General features: G+C 49.4%; 1 protein-coding gene across 12 annotated transcripts in view; it reads left to right on the top strand.

Annotated features, from left to right (window-relative positions):
• COL13A1 (collagen type XIII alpha 1 chain) overlaps positions 1-18,330 on the top strand; it is a 90,311-nt gene that overhangs the window by 33,766 nt on the left and 38,215 nt on the right. For 10 of the 12 annotated variants that reach the window (XM_030951435.1, XM_030951432.1, XM_030951430.1 and 7 more), the window contains 11 exons: positions 1,390-1,440; positions 5,149-5,184; positions 6,651-6,677; positions 7,482-7,508; positions 8,554-8,580; positions 8,671-8,697; positions 8,961-8,987; positions 12,716-12,781; positions 16,296-16,412; positions 16,865-16,906; positions 17,730-17,756. In XM_030951435.1, the coding sequence (XP_030807295.1) occupies positions 1,390-1,440; positions 5,149-5,184; positions 6,651-6,677; positions 7,482-7,508; positions 8,554-8,580; positions 8,671-8,697; positions 8,961-8,987; positions 12,716-12,781; positions 16,296-16,412; positions 16,865-16,906; positions 17,730-17,756 (474 nt within the window). Of the gene's footprint in view, positions 1-1,389; positions 1,441-5,148; positions 5,185-6,650; positions 6,678-7,481; positions 7,509-8,553; positions 8,581-8,670; positions 8,698-8,960; positions 8,988-10,919; positions 10,977-12,715; positions 12,782-16,295; positions 16,413-16,864; positions 16,907-17,729; positions 17,757-18,330 lie in introns of all 12 variants that reach the window. The other 2 variants (XM_030951433.1, XM_030951429.1) reach the window with 1 other exon arrangement.

The raw sequence follows: 18,330 nt of genomic DNA, 5'->3' as shown, positions 1-18,330 counted from the left end.
GGTCCCCTCTGCCTCCCAGGTTAGCCTGATCCCTGGTGCAGGTGGGAGCAAGGAATAAAAGTGGCATGGCACGCTCCTGTTTCTGACATGGTGGGGCCTCTTCCTCCTGAGGAAAGCTCATGGTCTGTGGGACACCATCTCACAGACTGTGTGCTGTGCAGTGAGTGAGATTTGTACCCACCATTAAGTACTGGTTTCAGGTGATCCTACTGCTGGCCTTTTTCTGGCATTTCAGTGTTAGTATATTTTCCCCAGAGCTGTGAGTACCTCCCTCTGGGAGAGCAGGGAAATGGAGGTGTTTGGGATTTGCAAATAATTGAATAACAATGTGTAGAAATTAGGAAAGGTAGGGATGTTTACCTGACAAGGAAGGTCATCTATGCAATACCATACCAGACCCATTTGCTCCTCTTCATAATAGAAAAACACAACAAGGAAAGGGAAAGTAGGATAGAGATTCTTCATCCTTGTGTTCACTGTTTGCTCATTGGAGCCAACCAACATCCAACAGACCAGAATTTCCCACCTGAAACCATTCTGCTTTTTTCTCTGCATATCCTTGTATTTGTTTCTTGCCAAAGTTTTCATGAAGGGACAGCAGATAGATACAAACAAACAATGGAAAAAAAATCACTCCTAATTGCCCCTGCTGCCCCAGAGGCCTCCCTGAGAGCCCTAAGTCTTTGGCAGTCCATAGCTTTGTTTTTCAGAGTGCTTTGCTTTCTTGCAGGCTGCTTGGTTTATGGGATGCTCTGTCCCAAAGCTCCTCAGCCCTGGGCACTTCTGGAGCTGCCTCTCAGGAATCCATCATGTTTCCAAAGAGAGTGACCTGTCCTGCCCATCACACGCTGTGGGTGGCTGGGAGTTGGAGAGGCAGCTGTTTCCTTTTCCAGCAAGCACTTTGCTTTGTTTTCATCCACATCTCAACTGAGTTTGAGACATACACAAGCGAGGCATTTCTGGAGTAACCAGATGAGCTGCCTGCAGCTCCCCTTTCCCTGGAGCCCAGCACATCTCTCTTTTTCTTTCTTCTGCAGGACACAACCCTCCTGGAACTCGCAGGAAGGAAACAGAAAGGGTTTCAGGCCATCTTTCACACTTGCAATGGGGCAGAACATCTGTTTTGCCAGAAAGTGTGTTTTATGTGTTTATACTTCTCCTTGCTGTGCAGCTTCCATTTTCTGGCACATATGAGCAGCTCTCAAGGACATCTTTTTTCCCAAAGTGTCAGGCAGGAGCTGGGAGAGGCAGAACAGCAGCTGCCCCATGAGCCCTGAAGATCTCACACCTAAGGCACCCACATTTAACCCCAGTCTTGACAGGAATATAGTTGTCTTTGTGCTTTCCTCTCCTATTCTCACCCGTGTCCTCTGCTTTGTCTCTCTGCAGGGTGCTCCAGGAGAAGCTGGCATGTCCATCATCGGGCCCCGTGGCCCGCCCGTAAGTGACTTTTCTCTCTATTTTTGTCTGATGCAGGATGTGGGCAAGCTACTGGGAAAGCCTTAGGAGGGGCATTAAGACTCAGCATCAGCTGGAAAGAGCAAAAACCCTGTATAATGTGGTTCCCATGCTGAGCCAGCCTTGGTTTTATACTGCTATTATATACTATATATAATGAAATTATAGCTCATATTCCAGGACAGATGAGGAAGCCTTCCCTTGGCAAGGAAACCAAAGTCCTGCATTTAAAAGGAAGAAACGTATTTCCTTTTTGCAACAGGGCTGCTATCACTTTTGGAGAAAATTTGCCCTTTGCCTGGCTGATTTCAGCCTTTGGTTTAATCAGTAGGGAACAAGCCCCCTGATTTTTCTGAAGAGCAGGATCAGAGCTAAGCCAGTGACTGGGGAGCTCACAAAGCCAAAGGATAGTTCAGAGGTCTTTGTCATGTACCCAAAATCTTGGAAGCTCTTTGTCAGCATGGTCACTGCTTATCTGGCTGAGAAAAGGCAGGATTTTGCCCCTCTTCCAGTAAAAGTGTCTCTACAAGGTGCAATGAGTCAGCCAGACAAAACTTTTTGCAAGGACCGGGCCATAAAAAAAGACCAGGGTGAAGGGTTGGAGTGTTTACATGCCCTAAATGCTGGATGCTTCTTGCACTGTGGCTCAGCCATCAAGCCTCTGCTTTTGTGTGGGTGCAGCCAGACCTCTCCACTCCATCCCTGCACAGCCTCCACCGGAGATTTCCATGAAAAAAGACCTGGAGATTCAATTCTCTCCCTCCCAGTGGGCACTTCCGATTTTGATTAACCTGTGAAGAGCACCGTCCTTGACCTGCAGAGAGGATGGGCTGCTGGCAGCCTTTGTTTCACAGCCGAGGTCAAGTGAGAGAGACCCAGGCAGTGCAAACACTTGGCTACATCTGGCTTTCCAATTAACTTCCCAAAAGCCCCATGACAAGTGTTTCTAATAAAAAACAGCTTTGCCGGTCCCCAGGCCCACCTGCCGGGGATGCTGCAGTTTGAGAAGTGACAGAACCAAAGCCCAGGACCCAAATGGGTCTCCCCAAGGGTTTTATGCCTAGCAGATGGTCCCTGGCCACGTGTCCAGCCAAGGAAGAAGGGCTGGCAAGTCTCTCAAGCCAAGCTCTGAGCAAGACCACCCTGCTCCACAAACAGCAGATTTTGGAGGGTAAGTGCCCCGTTGCTTTTGCTGTTTCTCACAAGCTCTGGCTCTCAGCCTTCTGAACAGCGTAATTATAATAATCAGAGAGAAAAGCCATCAGGTCCTGTTCGTGTAGGTCCTTCAAAGGAGACAGTTTTATTGAAGGACACGTGCCTGGCCTGCAGGACAATTTTGTCTGCCTTGCTGCTGTTTGGGAAAGTGCAGAACACGTTGCATCTTTAAAGCAGCAGAAAAATTAGGTGGCAAATGGTATCAAAAATGGGGTTTTGCCTACACCAGTCAAAGCCCTGAGGTGCCAGGACTGGCCCAACTCTACACTTTCCCCCTGCAAAGCCTACTGTGAAGATGATCCAGTTTCCTGGGGAGCTGGTGATAGGTCCAAAGGATGGCTGAGCACTGAAGACAAACACGGAAACCCTGGCCAAGGGGCCACTCGGAAAGATGTGGGATGACAAATAGTTTCCAGATTTTTGTTTGGAGGTTAAAGTTTTTGCCGGAGCTCAGAGCTGCTTTAACTCCTGGCCAGAGAGGGACAGTGCACCAATAGTGGCAGAAACAGACGGCCTCCATGATTTGGCAGCTCCCAGGATTACATACTTCATACAATCAACATTTTGAAAAGGAGACAAGGAAAACCAGCCACCCAACAAAAACAGTCTCTTGGAATGGCTCGCTGCTGAACTGTTGTCTTGGCGTGATACCGTGCAAATCATCCTGCTGTCCTCCAAGGAGAAAGAAGCAGCAGTCTGTAGTCTACAGAGGAAGCCAAATTGCACCATTTCCAGGTTTTCTCCCTAATTCTTTTTTTAGCACTTTTTGTCAGGGAGGTGTCCAACAGGGAACCAGAATTCTGGCTAGGATCTTCTTGCTTCTTGCCTTTTCAGAAGCCAGCAGTGGACAGATCCTTTAATTTATAGCCTATCTTCCCTCCTGGTCACTGGCCAACAGGGCCAGGTGGTTTTGTGTGTATCTTGCAAAGCAAAGCTGACCAAGTTCAACTTTGCAGAACTAAAGAAATAAATAGTGCAAATGTGCTTAGGTCCTGCTAGCATTGTGTAGCAAACCAGAACTCTTCAGTGCAACGTGAGGGATTCTGTGGTGGGGGCATCCCTCAAACCCTGCAAAGAGGCTGTTTGGGCCCATCCTCTGCAGGGGTAAACCCTCACTGAGTCTCTCTGCAGACAGAGGGTGCCTGGAGATGTTACCTGAAGGTGAAGTTTTTCCCTATCAGTGCAACTCTGAGATCTCCCAAAGGATTGTTACTGCTTCACTGTGGCAAACCTCAGCCTCACAGCTCAGGAGCCCCATCTCCTCCTTCCTCTTCCCTCAGCACCACATGGGATCACTCTAGCTAAGGCAGAGATGCACCCTGTTTATGCCCAGCTCTGTCCTAGGTAACTGCTGTGGGGCTCCAGCTCTCCAGTCATGGTAGTTCAAATTGCTGAAGAAAGCTTTTTTTTCCCCAAAATGAGAGAAGACATAAGGAAGCTGGGCATTTTGGCATCCCAGCCCAGCTTTCAGGGTAGGCAGGATGCCACAGTGGTCAGCTGATGAGCGTGGCACAGGATTTACCTCATCCGGCTGTTTCTGTCTACATGAGACTGCTTCAAGATCTGCTGAAGTCTGGGCCAGATGGACCATATGCTTCCTGACCTTTTTCTTTTTTAAACAGATTGAAAAATCCCTAAATGAAGTGGTATCTTCTCTGGATACCAACAAAGCTACAGTAACTGTGACCTGGGATGTCACAAGCCCCAAAAATTGAAGAGCTACGAAAAATTAGCAGCCAGCACATTTTCTCTTTTGTTGGTGTTCTTAAGTAGGGGATGAAGAAGCTGCCAAACACATCCCAAGGCAGTGTTTGCTGTACCTGATCCCAAACTGGTAGCCACAGCTAGCTAGCCAGGAAGGGGCAGGGGGAATAGTTGTGGTGCTCATGTTCCTCTCATCACACAGCCTAACTCTCCTTTTTGTCTTAGCTCTCAGAGGATAAAAATAAAAAGAAACAGAAGAGAAAAAAAAAAAATCTCATCTCCAGAATTATTTCTGAGGAAAATGAATGAGCTGAGATATGAGGGGTGGAGGAGGAGAGGGATGGTTGTATTTAGACACCAGTGACCTGCAAGGCTTGTCTTGCACAGAACAGCACCCTGCATTAAACATCTCAGGTTTATGGCAGCAAGAACTGCCATAAAATGAGCTCAGCCTCTGGAATATACTCCAAAAGCCTAACATATGGGCTAGGGACACCCATTTAATTAATGTAGAAACTTAAAGGAAACTGCCTGCAATCCAAACTGGAGCTGCTCCAGCCTTTTCTTGGCCCTGTACAAATTGGAGTGGGGATGAGAGATTTCCCCTCCTTCCCAAGACACTTTCCCCTTGGAGGGGAATTGGGTAGCTCTTCAGAGAGTTGTAGGATAATTGGTCAGAGGCTGGAGGAAAGACTCTGTAGGGAGGACTTAGGATCCATCAAAATTCATTTGAGTTCCTCTAAAGTGCTGTCTCTGTTTCATCCTTCCCAGGGACAGCCTGGAACAAGAGGTTTTCCTGGATTCCCGGTAAGTGTAACTCTGAATTTATGAGGTACAGATGTGTGGTACCACTAGGAAGCCTCATAAGTGCTTGCTGTGTCTCATCATTTCTTCCTGAAACCAATGACCTGATCTGATATCACTGGAAAAAGCAGTTTTTTCTTCATTTGTTTTTCTGCTACTTCTTTTCTTCTTTTAAACAATACTTAGGGAGAAAAAAAAACCCTACTAAACCAAACCACACGACTCTGAAAGGAAATTAATTCTAAAAAATCCCCAAGTGTTAAAATAACAAAGTTAAAGCCAGATCTGTTCAGTAAAAGAAAATCATCCTAAGAAATACCCCTATCCCAAACAAAGAAAACAACCCCTAGGTAGGGGAAATTCCAACTTTAATTGAGCTTTTAGATGAGATTCCAATAGCAGCAAGTGCCTGGGATCCAAAAAAGGATCCAAAAAAGGCCCTGCTTGTTGAGGGTCAGCTGGGGACTGTGCTGGGCTGAACACCCAGGTCATGCCAAAGGGAAAGGACATGAGGGGGAATTCTTCTCCAGCACAGTTGCAAGGGAACAGAGATAATGCCCAGGAGAGCACAAAGCAAATTTCATTTCAATCCTACAGTTGCTGGCAGCACTCTGTGAAGCACTGAGGCTGCTGAAGAGCTCCAACAGTTGCTATTTATTCATATGCATTTATCCTGGACAGCTAGGAAGCCTGGGGCAAACAGCAACACCCCCCACATCCCTGCTCTGGCCAGGCAGCTCAGCTGCTGCTCCAGGATGTGCCAGAGCAGGTCTGCAGGGGGGACTGTCACCCCTGGAAATTGGGAGGAATTGGCAGCCTCCCCCTGTCTGCCCGGGCTCCACAGCTCTGCCTGCTGTGGCAGGGGGGCTGGGAGCTGCCCCTGGGCTGAGGAGAAGCAGATCTCTCCAGGCCCTTGTGGTCTTTGGCTTTTGGAGGAGCAGAAAACAAATCAGCCCAGCTCATGAGAAAGTGCTGGGTGGACAGCTCTGTGGAGCCTGTTTCTCAGCAAATGTGCTGAGCTGTATGTCACCTCTTCCCTGAGGCACTTCTGTTATTCTATCACTTGCAGAAATTCCTCTTCCCCCAAAGGTGGGTGCCCTTTCAAATCAAAGTCTTGAGAAAACTACTGATGTTCAGCTAGTTTACCCAACACTGAAAAATTTTAAATTCTGATTGGTATTTTTTGCAAATTGACTATGGATGCCTCCTTGTTTCTGTTCATGTGTCCAGCATTGCTGCTGAAATGTGCTGACAGTGAGCTGGAGCACATTGAAGCAGTTTGAAATCTGGGCTGGTTCTCAGTGGGCCAGGGACCTGCCAGGACTGGACAGGAGGTCAGGGAGTCACCTCACGTCACCCCAGCCCATGCAGTCCTGTGGCACACAGTGCTTCCTGGGGCAGATGGACAAGATGGACAGACACCATCCATGGGGAAAGCATTTCTCATCATTTTTCCTCTTTTATTTCAGGGCCCTATTGGCTTGGATGGCAAACCGGTAAGCAGAGAACTCCTCTGCAGGCTTCTGCCCTGCCTCCTGCTGGTCTCACTGGGCTGCAGCCTGGGTGTTACACCCTGTGTTTGAAGGGGATTGTTTTGCAGTGCCATGCACATGCATGGATTAAAAGAAAATCAGGAGGTTGGCAGGCAGGAGGATGCCACAGATGCCCTGGGGGAGATACAGGAGTCAGGAGATGAAGGAAGGCAGAGTATGGCCTGTTCCTTTCTAGGTAAATCTATAAACTAGCAGTTCACAAGTGCAGCTGCCTGGCTGCTGCAGGGAAAGCCTTAGCAGGCACTCCCACCCAGAATCAGACAGGCAGAGCAGATCCCCAAGGTATCAGCCCCCTGCCTTAGCCAACAGCTTTTTCTCTTTGCTGTTGAGCCAAAATGCTGCAGTAGAGGAGGGAAGGATCCTAAAGACCTCTGTGAGACCTCCATGCTGTCCTTAGAGATTTGCAGTAGAAACCCGAATTCTTCCCATCCTTCAGAGCTGGGCACAAACAAGAGACTTCTCCATGAACCCAGTGGGCATGAAAGCCATAGCTCCATGTGGCAGCCATGTAGCCAGGCTCCCCACCACCCTCCTCCAGTGCTGCAGCGGAGAAGGAGCTGGTAGCTCACACCTCTGGCTTCTGATTTCCTGGTTTTGCCATGGGGAACTTCACTCCCAAGAGAAATGTGGCAGCACTTTTCTTGTACTGCTCTGGGAACACACACTTCACTCAGCAGAAGCTGTTAAATCAACATCATCTAGAGTGTGCAGTGGCCAAAGCTGATGTGTGTTTCCTTTCTTTTACAGGGGCATCCTGGACAGAAAGGAGAGATGGTAAAAATACATATGTTTGTCTGTGGGTGATGGGTTGGTTTGCAATGATGCTGGGCCTCAGCTGGAAACAAGCTCAGGGGCAGGGTAGCAATCTTACCTCAGCTGATGCACTAGCTGCATCCCTAATTCTGTAACTTCATAATAGCAGGGCTGGGATGCATGTCTGTAATTTTTGCATTATGGCTAGCACATTCATCATGTCACAACAGCAACTCTCTAGTTAGGCATGGGATGTGTTTTCCTTGCACTTTGCAATTATGTTCTTTAAATATATTCTGGGAGCTGACATTTTTTGTGGTTGGCCTCATAGGACAAGTAAAAGTTGATGGAAAGATTTCTGAAAACCCATCTGGCAGCTTTCAACTTATCTAACAACAACCAAAAAAAAGCATATTTTTTGTATTAAATGTGGTTCCCCCCCACCCCCTTGAAGCTCTGTTTCATATGTGCATCACACTAAAATGCTTTTGGTGGAAAATGACAAACTTAGACTGCACTTTATGGAAGCCCAAATGCCGTCTTGTTCCTCTTGACATCTCTGATAATGAAATCCCAAATATGAGCATGTCAAGAGAGAGGCCCTGTAGTCACCTTCGCTCACCAAAGTGTTGAAGGTTTTCTTCTGCTAATTCTGTAATTCTGTTTTTTGAGCCCGAGTGTCAGCATAGCCCTCTGGCAAGCACATGTTGAAGATCCCCCTCCCCACTCCCCTGTTGCACAATCCCAGCTCAGGCTTCAGTCCTGGCTGCCTCTGGTTCCATCCCAGAGCATGGCTGAGGAGATGCTGTCAGCTGAGGTCCTGGGAACAATAAGGGTGTGTTTTCCCCATGATTTTTTCCCCTGTCCTTTTAATTTTTCCCCCCTGTGGTGCAGCCAGAGCATGTGTGCATTTTTCACTCCTCCAGAGTAACAAAGGGAACCCGGATCTCTCTTGAGAATTTTCTTCACAATTGTTTTTAAAAGCTCAGTTTTTCACCTACTCCATACGCTTTTTGTCACTGTAAATGGAAAAACATCCCCTGTTAAATTCTGTGTTTCTTTAAAGGGTGCTGCAGGTCCCAGGGGACAGCCTGTAAGTATCTCTCCCCCTAATCCCTTTCCCCTTGCATTCGCTGAACTCCCTCATTTACTGAGGCCTTTTTTGATCACTTTTCTCTTACAGGGACCCCCAGGACAAAAAGGAGAGAAGGTAATTTCAGTGGGCGCCTTGCTAAAAGTGAGGAAGGGACTTGGTGCTGCTTGATCTGACTGTGAGTGAGGAGTCCCGAGAGCAGAGGGCTCAGGGGATGGGGACAGGAGGCAGGGTGCTTATCGGGTGCAAATTGGCATAGCTGCACTGAGTCTGATAGAGTCCCAATGATTTACACCTTCTGCGGCTGACCCTGCGTGCCTATTTTGGTCGCCTCTGTTTGTTTTTTAAACTCTTTCCTTTTTAATCCCCTTCTTTCACAGGGTCAGTGTGCAGAGTACCCGCACAGGGTAAGTCATTAGCGTTATTATCCTCTGTCCCGTGCCTTCCTGCATGTTAATCCTCCTTCGTTTGAATGGCTTTTTGTCGGAGGTAGGGATCGTTCCATTAACAAGATGCGTCATCTGGGCCCCCGGGGCAGTGCTGGGCTGATTGATGTGTTTCGCAGAAAAGCTGCAGATAAGGTTTTCCAGGAGGGATGTTGGCTCTCCGGTCTGTCTCTTCCTGCCCACCAGAGCTGACCCCTGTCAGCTCTGCTTCCTGGAGACTCTCCTGTGCTTTGTGCTGGAGAGGGGAAGGTCCTCAGCCCAAAACCCAGTGAAACCTGGGGGTTCTGGAGGAGCAGAGGTCACCCACTCATGCCTTGAGCTGCTGCACTGGCTCTGTGCTGTCTTCCTGGAAGACCTGGGGAAAACGCGATCATCATTCTTCCCTTTTTCTTCTCCCTCACGCTGGTGTCATCCCTGCACAGAGACAAGGGGAAGGGCTATGCTCCCTGCTGAGGGTGACCCTGCACTGCTCTGTCAGCTCCCCAGTGAGCTGGTCCCCATGTTGGTCCCCAAGGCTGGTGGAATATCTGCCTGCAGGGAAGAGGCTGAGTGGGAGCGTTGATGCCAGCAACTGTTTAATGAAAGCCCAGGATGTTGCCCCACCTGCTCCTTCATCTTGGCCTGGCCAGCATGTGCTGCAGCCAAGAGTAGAGAGAGAACATCATGGGGTTTGAGGGGATTTAACCAGTTCTAAAAACAACCAGAGTGCTGAAAATCCACTGGAAATGCATTGGAACGACATCATATGAAGTGGCTGGAATTTGTAATCTGGGTGTACAGGGAGACAAGCTTAAGAGCTTTCTGTTTATTTTTGATGGGCCTCTGGATAATCAGCTGGGCTCTGGTCCCTGGCCCGGAGGGAGCAGGGTTGGAGCAGCAGAGCCACTGCAGAGAGAGCTGGGCTGGCAGCAAGGGAGAAGGGGCTGTGGGGAAGTGCCAGTCCCCGTGCAATAACAGCCGCTCAGCTGTGTTTATTTAGTGAGCAGCTCACTGGATTGTTATGTTAAAAAGAAGCCAACAACACTGGTCACCCGAGCAGTGTCCTGAGTTCCTGTTACAGCCCTTGGCTCTGACTGTCCCCAGTGCTCAAGGTGAAAAGCAGTGGCAGGACCCACAGCAGCACTGGGAAGGGAGCTGGTGCATCCCTGGGAATAGGCTGGGCTCAGGCGCACTGGTTTGGTGGGTCAGGGTTGTAGGGTGGCTGGTGAGCTGCAGGAAAAGGGCGGGTTCAAAGCCTCACATCCTGGCAGTGTTTCCTTGCCTCTCATGGAGATACTTTTGGTCTCATGAGGCACCAAGCTCAACATTATAAAAAGCCCATGAGTTGTTCATGGCTGAGACACGCTCACGGGAAGGGTGACTGTCCTCAGATCAACTCAAGGACAGGCTGTCCTGAACTGCAAGTTCAGGGAGCCAGAGGCACAGACCAGCCAGCAGAAGGTGCAGTTCTCTTTCTTCCTCCCTGAATGAAAATTGGGATGGGCCTTGTTGCAGAAATGTGACACTGCTGACAGAATTGCAAGTTATTCTTGCTTTTCTGTTTGATAAGGCTCTTTGTCAGATGTTCTAGGTGAGGAAATGAAAACCAGCATCCTGACAAACCGGGGATATTGTTTCAGTTTTGTTTAATATTTGTTTTCTTAGGAAGGAAATACAAGGTTAGGATATGTGCCTTGGTTCTTGTAGATTCCTGTTTTTTTTTGTGGGTCTGTGTGGCCTGCACTGCTGTGAGGGGTGAGCCCATGCATTGGTGCTGCCCATTCAGGGTGAGAGGGCCCCTCAAGCTGCTGCCAAGGGCCACTCAGGGAAACGGGGGGACCATCTGTGTTGGCTCTCAGAAATGCTGTTTGTGTATCTGACCCTTTCTGTCTGGTGTGTGTTCCCTGTCCCCAGGAGTACCTAAGTACCACACTTGCAGCCCTGCGCTCTAACCAGATCCTTACGCTGAAGGTTTGTGGGTAGTGCTCTCAGGGGATCCAGTTCTGATGCAAAGGCTCGAGGCTGCAAATCCAATATTGCACACTGCCTTCTGAAAAAACTTCCCACTGGAACACAGAGAGGGCAGGGCAGGAGCTGGGTGGAAGTGCCTTCAGATTTCTTCTCACCTGAATCCATTGCAGGGTCTTGTCTTGCCTGTTTTCAGGACTGGTTCTTTCCATATTCCTCCTTATCCTTTCCAGCATCCTCCCTCAGCTTCCCTGTAAGCTGTATGGTATTTCAGATACCCTTCAGCACTTAAGCAGCCAGGCAAGGCCAGCTTAGCTGGCTCTCCTGAGCTAAGGGGCCTCCTGCACTGTCTTTTAGAAAGGGGAGGTTTGCCTTTGGGTAAAATCAGCCCAGCTGAATTTCCAGCAGCACTGCTTTTGGAGTGATAGCTTGTGCCTGTCTGGATCAGTGCATTTGAGCACAACCACCTAATCATGATGCTGCAAAATTGGGTTACTGCTTCTCTTTGCATCAGGACTGGATCCTGGCTTTCACTGCACACATGAGGTACAATGTCAAAAGGGAATAAAATGTGCTCCTTGGAAGTGTATGGTTTCTGTGGTGGGACACCTGTGGGCACACCTCTGGGATCTGAGTGCTCAGCTCACGTGGGGAAATGTCACTCATGGGCAGGTTTTTGTGCCCAAGCACAGAAAGGCTCTCTCACTTCTCCCTATGTAAATCAAGAGCAGCTTCAATGGAAAACTGATAGGAACAGGAAAGTGGATCAGGCCAGAGCAGCATTCCTGGGCCTGGAGCCGACGTGGTGGGTGCCAGGGTGACAGCAGCGTGCATGCAAGTGGAAACTGGATACAGCAAAGGGATGAACAAATGCTCCTGAGCTTTAGTGCATTTGATTTCTGTGTGTCCGGGTCAGCTTTGTGCCCTAAGGCAGCATTCCTGGCTATAAGTAGTCAGAAGGTGATGATACTGTTGAGCAAGGAAAAACAAAGCACAGGCTGCCAGGGCAATGCCCTACTTAGGTGTCCAGCTCCAAGGCCTGGTCTTGTCCCTTGGCCATGGTGGTTGTGTCTGCCAAGTTAAGTGAACCAGGCCAGGACTTCTGTGCTGACCCCAGCCAGCCTTTTCTGCTCCCTTCCACACCTGGAGGGAGGATGAGACCTGGAGATACACCGAGTTTCCTGTAAGAGAGCTAGAAAACCGCGCTTGGAAAACTTGGAGAAAATTGTAATTCTGATAGATGCCTGGAGATACACTGAGTTTCTGTAAGAGAGCTAGAAAACTGCACTTGGAAAATTTGGGATAGATGCCCCAAATCTGATGATGATGAGAAGTTCAGAGAAACAGTCCCATGGCTGGACACCCCAGCAGAGCCAGCGAGGATGCCTTGCAGTGAGCGCTTCCTAAGGAGATCAGCAGAGCTGAGTCAGAAACCCCCTGGCTCAGTTCTGTTTCCAGGCAGAGGGAGCTGTGAAAGCTCTGTGCAGTGGGGACACTGGGATGCTGAGTGGGCACCCCACACCTGCCAGGCTGGCCCCTGGTGTGGGTGCCCCTGTGAGCAGCACCAGGAGCTCAGAGGTCTGCCAGCAGGTACCTGCCCCACGCTGCTCACCTGCCAGGCTTCATTTTCATGGCAATCTCTCTGTTCCCCTCTTCTCTTGTCTCTGCCCTGTCTGCTCTCTGACTCTCCATGCCCTCATGGCCTCCTTTGCCCTGTGACCTTCTGGTTTGATCTTCTTCAGCTGCTGCCTCTCCTCAATTCAGTGCGGCTGGCTCCACCTCCGGTCATAAAGAGACGCACTTTCCAGGTAGACTTCTCCTCCTTGTTGCCTGTTTCTGAGCTTATCCCAATGCTTGCAATTAATCAGCTTGCTACCTGTCTTTCTTCCCCTACAGAGGGCTTTCCAAGAGTTTCAGGCAGAGCTGAGGGACTTTCTTTAAAGCAGAGGAAACCTTTGATGTGATAATGTTGCTAAAAAGAAATGCAGTGAAGCCAGATTTTTGGACTGAAAGAAATGGGCCATGAAGCTGTTCTTGGGGCTGTCGACAAGCAGCCTCCTCCCTTAAGGAGTCAGTTCCTGCATATTCAATCTCCAGAAGAGGTTGGAAGCCTCTTGCTGAAATTCATCTAATGTCTGTGAAATTTAACTGAGATGAATGAATAGGCAAACGCTTCTTCTAAGGGCTAGTCTAGTCTGAGGCACTTGGGGAAATGTGTTTAAATAAGCTCTTAGAATAGTTTCATTAAATTGCATTAAATCTTTGTGTAAACACATTTATTTTGGCTTCCAGGGCCATAATTCATGTTCAGTTTATTTTGGGAATGAATTCATAAAGTGAATTACGGACATATGAATAGTGAATAAGAGTGTCCATAGTCAGAGTTCATGTGGCTTTTAATGAGCCCACTTTATGCTCCCTCATTCCATCAATTGGGATTAGCTTTCCTGTATGGACAAACTGCTGCAATTACCCCGCTGAAGTGTGCTGGGCACTCTTTATTAAGTGCCTGGGTTTTGTCACCCTGCTGCCTGTCTAGACAGTTGGATGCCAGCAGGGAACTGCAGGAAGCAAGAGACCTTCACCATGAGGTGCGTGGTCCTTGCCCAGCTCTGGACAAATCCCGAGGACGTGAGCCTGTGGTTTCAGTTCAGTTTCTATCGATTCAGCACTCACACCACACAGAGCCCCATGGATTGCGCTGTTTGCCCTTCAAAGTGACAGTCTGGAGAGCCAGGCCAAGGACTGACCTCTTGGGAAGGCTTTGAAAGCTGAAGTTCCTCTCCAGGATGAAGTGGGAAACTTGAATAGCTGCCCTACATCCTGTCGTCAGCCAGGGCTGCAAATTCCCTCTGTCCGCAGAGGAAAACTTCACCGGAGTTCTGCCATGATCCGTTTTGCCTTTGCTGTATTCATTCTCTAAATGCAACAGGGTTTGGTCTGCTCCTACAGATCTGCCAGCACCAGGCAATTCCAGGAGCCCAGCCTGTGAGTACTAAGGAAAACAGTGAGGCTGCAGAATGGGTGTTAGCACCAGCAGCTGGAGAGAGGAAAATCCTGAGCTCTGAGCACATCAGCAGGAGTGCTTTGCCCAAGGGCTGGGGCTTAGCTGAGCATGGGCTGAGTGGGGTCCTCTGTGAGGAGGCTGAGCAAGCACTGCATTGCTGGGGTGCAGGCAGGGTGACTGGCTGGTGTTTTAAAAGAACCGAAAAATTGTTCCAGTCGACAGCTAAAAATATAGAATGACAACTGAGGAAAATGACACCTGATCTCCCACTTACTGTATCCACTTACTGTCCATTTAGCTCTGTGGGGGTCCTTCTGTGCTGAGCACATTAATGGGGCTATAATGATGTGGTGATAACACTTTGTGTGTTTAGGGATCTGCAGGGATGGGCACTTGCCTACACAAAGCCTGCTGTGCCCAAGACAGCAGAGTGAGGGTGATGCAAACGGGACTTGGGGTGAGTGAGCTCCTTCCAGCCACTCCCTGAGCTGGGGCAGGGCTCCTGCTCTGCCCATCTCCCTGTCCCCTGCCAGCACCCTTGTTCCAGCACCATGCTGCATTTTAGTGCCCTAAATTTGGAGCACGGACTGGGCTGGCAGAGAGTAGCTGAGGTGGGAAGAGAGGAGAGAGAGCCAAAATGAGATGAGCAAAGCCCCCTTTGCCTTCCCATGGTGCACCCATGCTGGGGGTGTTGTAAGATGCAGTGGGAGGGAAGTCTTTGAAGGTGGAATGAGAGGACAAGGCAAGAGGAAATCTAGAAATATATTCTAGTGTCCTCCCAACATCTTCATTAGATCCAAATTACCTTCCATATTTAAAAGCTATGAGACCATTTACAGTTGAATAGCACTGAGCATGGAGGATAAGGAAGCTTAGAAAAGAACCTTCATTCCTTTGCAAGGGCCACAGGATGAATGAAGATCCTCTTTAAAAGTGGGGAGAAGCAAGGGCACCCCTCCTGCCTGGCCCTGCAGGCTTCCCAGCGTGGGCTGAGGGTTGGGCAGTGAGGCACAGGAAAGGAAAGGGCTGTTGCTCCACACATGACCCAGCTTCTCGTGAGCCTGGCCCACGCGTTGGAAATTTTCTTTTAAATAGAGCTCATGGCAGAAAGGATGAAATTTGCAGCTTATTACTTTCATTTATCATTCTAAATAAAGCAAACATCCCTGTATCTGCGTGTTTTACGAAAGGCAGCCAGGATAAACAGCGCACTTGGTAGGAACGCAGGGGACAGATTTCATGCATTTTCCTCCAGTGTGTAAGGCTCTAAAGAGGATAAATGCAGCAGAGACCCAACTGCACACCCACTGACTTTTAACTGAGAAACAGTCATGTTTGGTTTCTAGCTTCCCATGGATCCACCAAGGGAAGTTCTTCAGGTTTGAACTGGATCACTAGCAAGCAGTAGGCTCTCATGGTTCTTTATCTAGGGAGGTGAGCCTAGTGAGTGAACAGCTTAGCACGGGTGCCACAGTGCCCTAGGAGCTGGATTCATCAATCCTAGATCAGCAGTCTGGTATTCAAACGTGCTGCTTCCAACCCACTGTCTCCTCCGTGCCGCTTGGTGCCACGTGCAGCCCCAGATGACATTGCTGAAGGCATGAGCCACAGCCACCGAGTGGCCACTGAGGGCCTGGGGAGGAGCTGGCTCAAACAGCTCCATCTCACAGAGCTGAAAATGGCAGGTGGCTCAGCAGGCACTGCCTTGTTAAATCTCAGAAAAACAGGCTCTGCCTGGTGTCCATGGGCCTGCCTTGGGTGGGCTCCAGGAATGCCATGATGATCGTGTTATTTTCTTTGGGGTTTGTGGCATTTCTACTTTTGGTCCTTGGCGAAACAGAGGGAGTGTTGTCCAACAAACAGAGTATGGGGGAAAACTGGCTGAGGTGGCTCTGCCTGGAAGTGCCAGTGTCGTCACGGGAGGCTTTGCTTCACATGTGACTGTCAAGTGCTTTGGAAAGCCTCCTCAGAGACTCAAGAGATGTTGGTTTTTGACACATAAATTTTACTTGTCTGTCTCAATTAAGAAAAAGGTCTCTTTGGACTGCTCTGTCATCACTAGATCCCTCTAGAAGGGAGCTCTGAGCAGGTGACCTCAGATGTCTTTGCAAACCATTGGGTGCTGGCTCCTGCTTCCCAGGCAGCCCAGTGTCCTCAGCAGGGCTCTCCATCACTCTTGGAAACTTCTCCTGGCAGTAACCTGGGACTTGCTTCTATCTCCTCTGCTTCAGTCAGGCTGGCCTGCCTTGGGCCCTTAGGGGGGTGGTGTGAAGGGTTTGCTGTGCCTGCTGTAACTCTTGTTTTACAAACTGCAGGGTGAGCAAGGCCAGGCAGGGATCCAAGGTCCCCCGGGGCCCCCTGGCCCACCAGGGCCCCCTGGACCAGCAGGACCCGAAGGAATCCCAGGACGTCCTGGGCCAGTTGGACCCCCTGTAAGTCCTTACCAAAACTGAAATCCTTCTGCTTCCCCATCCCCTAGGGCACAGGCTGCTTCCTCTGGCCTCTGTTGCTGCTTGGGAAGCTGAGATAGCCAGGACAGGAGGCTTGCAGAGAATGTGGGTGTGTGGACAGGAAGAAGTTTGGGGGAAGGAGGGGAGTGAGAGGGAAGGCAGAGATGGGAACTGGGCACTGCTGCTATCTGGACACACAGGGGGTGACACCAGGCTCATTTCCTCCTCCTCAGCCCCTGCAGATGGCCCTGGGGAGGAAGTAACACGTGGGGTGTAATTGTTGTGCTCCCTGGCACCCCTTTGAAGTCCTGTCCCTGTCCTAGCAAGCAGCCGAGGAGGGTGGGAGCAGAAGCACCACTTACAAAATAAAACCACTGCTGAATGGCAGGGCAGAGGACAGAGAGTGCTGCTAATGTACCTCTCTCTTGCTACAGGGCAGAGCAGGAGAACCTGGAAAGCCTGGCAGAGATGGAAAGGTGGGTATGAGAATCCAGCTGTGTTCCTGGGAGCTGCAGGGGCCAGCGTGCCATGCTGGCTCTGCAGCCACTGGGAATTAAAGGAGCTTCCATCTCCTAGAGTTTTCAAGGGCTGCTAGCAGGAAAAGCAGCTCTCATCCCTGGAGGCAAATGCACCTCTCCCCACACGATACAGGGCTCAGCACCCACATTTCTCTCTGAGAGATCTTCATCTCTCTCTGAGGAGCCAAGGACAGGATGGCTAAACACCTGAATTGCCAAAGCAGGTGGCAAAGGCATCAGAGCATATCTAGAGCAGTTTTCCTTCCCTGCCTGCTCACAGGCAGCTCCTGCATAGATATTTTGTTTATTTATATTTACACACACGTATGTCTGGTATGCTTCATGGTTCATATCAGGTAAATTGTTTGGTTATTTCTCATTTAGAGACACAAGTGGTTTGTTTGTTAATACATTCTCTCTGTTTAGCTTGCCAGAGGAAGCTGCAAATGCTTGATTTACTCCAGAGCTGCAGTGGGCTGGGAACAAGTTCCCCAAGCAAGCCAGAGAAACAAAAAAGATTCTGGAGCATAATGCATAAGGCAAAGCAGATTTTAGTCTTCAAATTGAGCAAGAACCAAACCTGGGGGGATGTGGGCATAAGTTTATTTGAGTGTATGCACTAAGATATCTACATGAAGAATAGATTGGGGATGTTTGAGCTCAGCAGTGCAAATCTCTAAGGGGTGTTTCAAATCAAACCAGCCAGCATCCCCCCATCACCCTGCTGTCCATGTAATGTCACACTTTCCAACCCCAGTGTCTGTTTTGATTTTATCCACAGGGCTTACCTGGGCCTCCTGGACCAAAGGTGAGACATCTCGCCTCACTTAGAGGTGTAGAAAGATGATGAGCAGAGATGGGCTCTCCTGACGAGGACAGATCCATTTTGATGGATGGAGGAGGGGTAAACGAGGTTACATCAAAGAGCTGAGAAGGATTTCTGACCCAGCTCAGCACTGCCTCTGGGGCCCAGCCCCTGTGCTGACTCATGGGTTTTGTCCAGGCGACACGTCTGAGCTGCCTCTCCACTGAGCCAGGCACGCCTCATCAGCCCAGCTTGCAAAATTGTTTGCCACACACAGCTTTATTGGCTTCTTCCATTCTCAAAGCATTTCCCAGTGCTTCAGGAATGGATTTTGCAATGCTATTGTTAACTCTGCCACGGTCTGCCATTTATTCACTTGCCAAAGTGCGAGGGAGGGGGTGGTTGTTGTTGTTTTTCAGCTGCAGCCACCCAACAGAATTTGTTTTTATTTGAGATATGTAGCCAGGGTGAGGAGATAGGAACCAGGGAGTTGGGGCACAGAGCTGACACGTGTTAGCTGTCTGCCAGGGTTCAGCCCAGTGCAGTAATGCTGACCTGTGGGTCTGAAGGGACAGGA

The sequence above is a fragment of the Camarhynchus parvulus genome, chromosome 6, assembly GCF_901933205.1.
Source record: "Camarhynchus parvulus chromosome 6, STF_HiC, whole genome shotgun sequence".
Lineage (NCBI taxonomy): Eukaryota > Metazoa > Chordata > Aves > Passeriformes > Thraupidae > Camarhynchus > Camarhynchus parvulus.
This window is presented reverse-complemented; position numbering and strand designations above follow the sequence as displayed.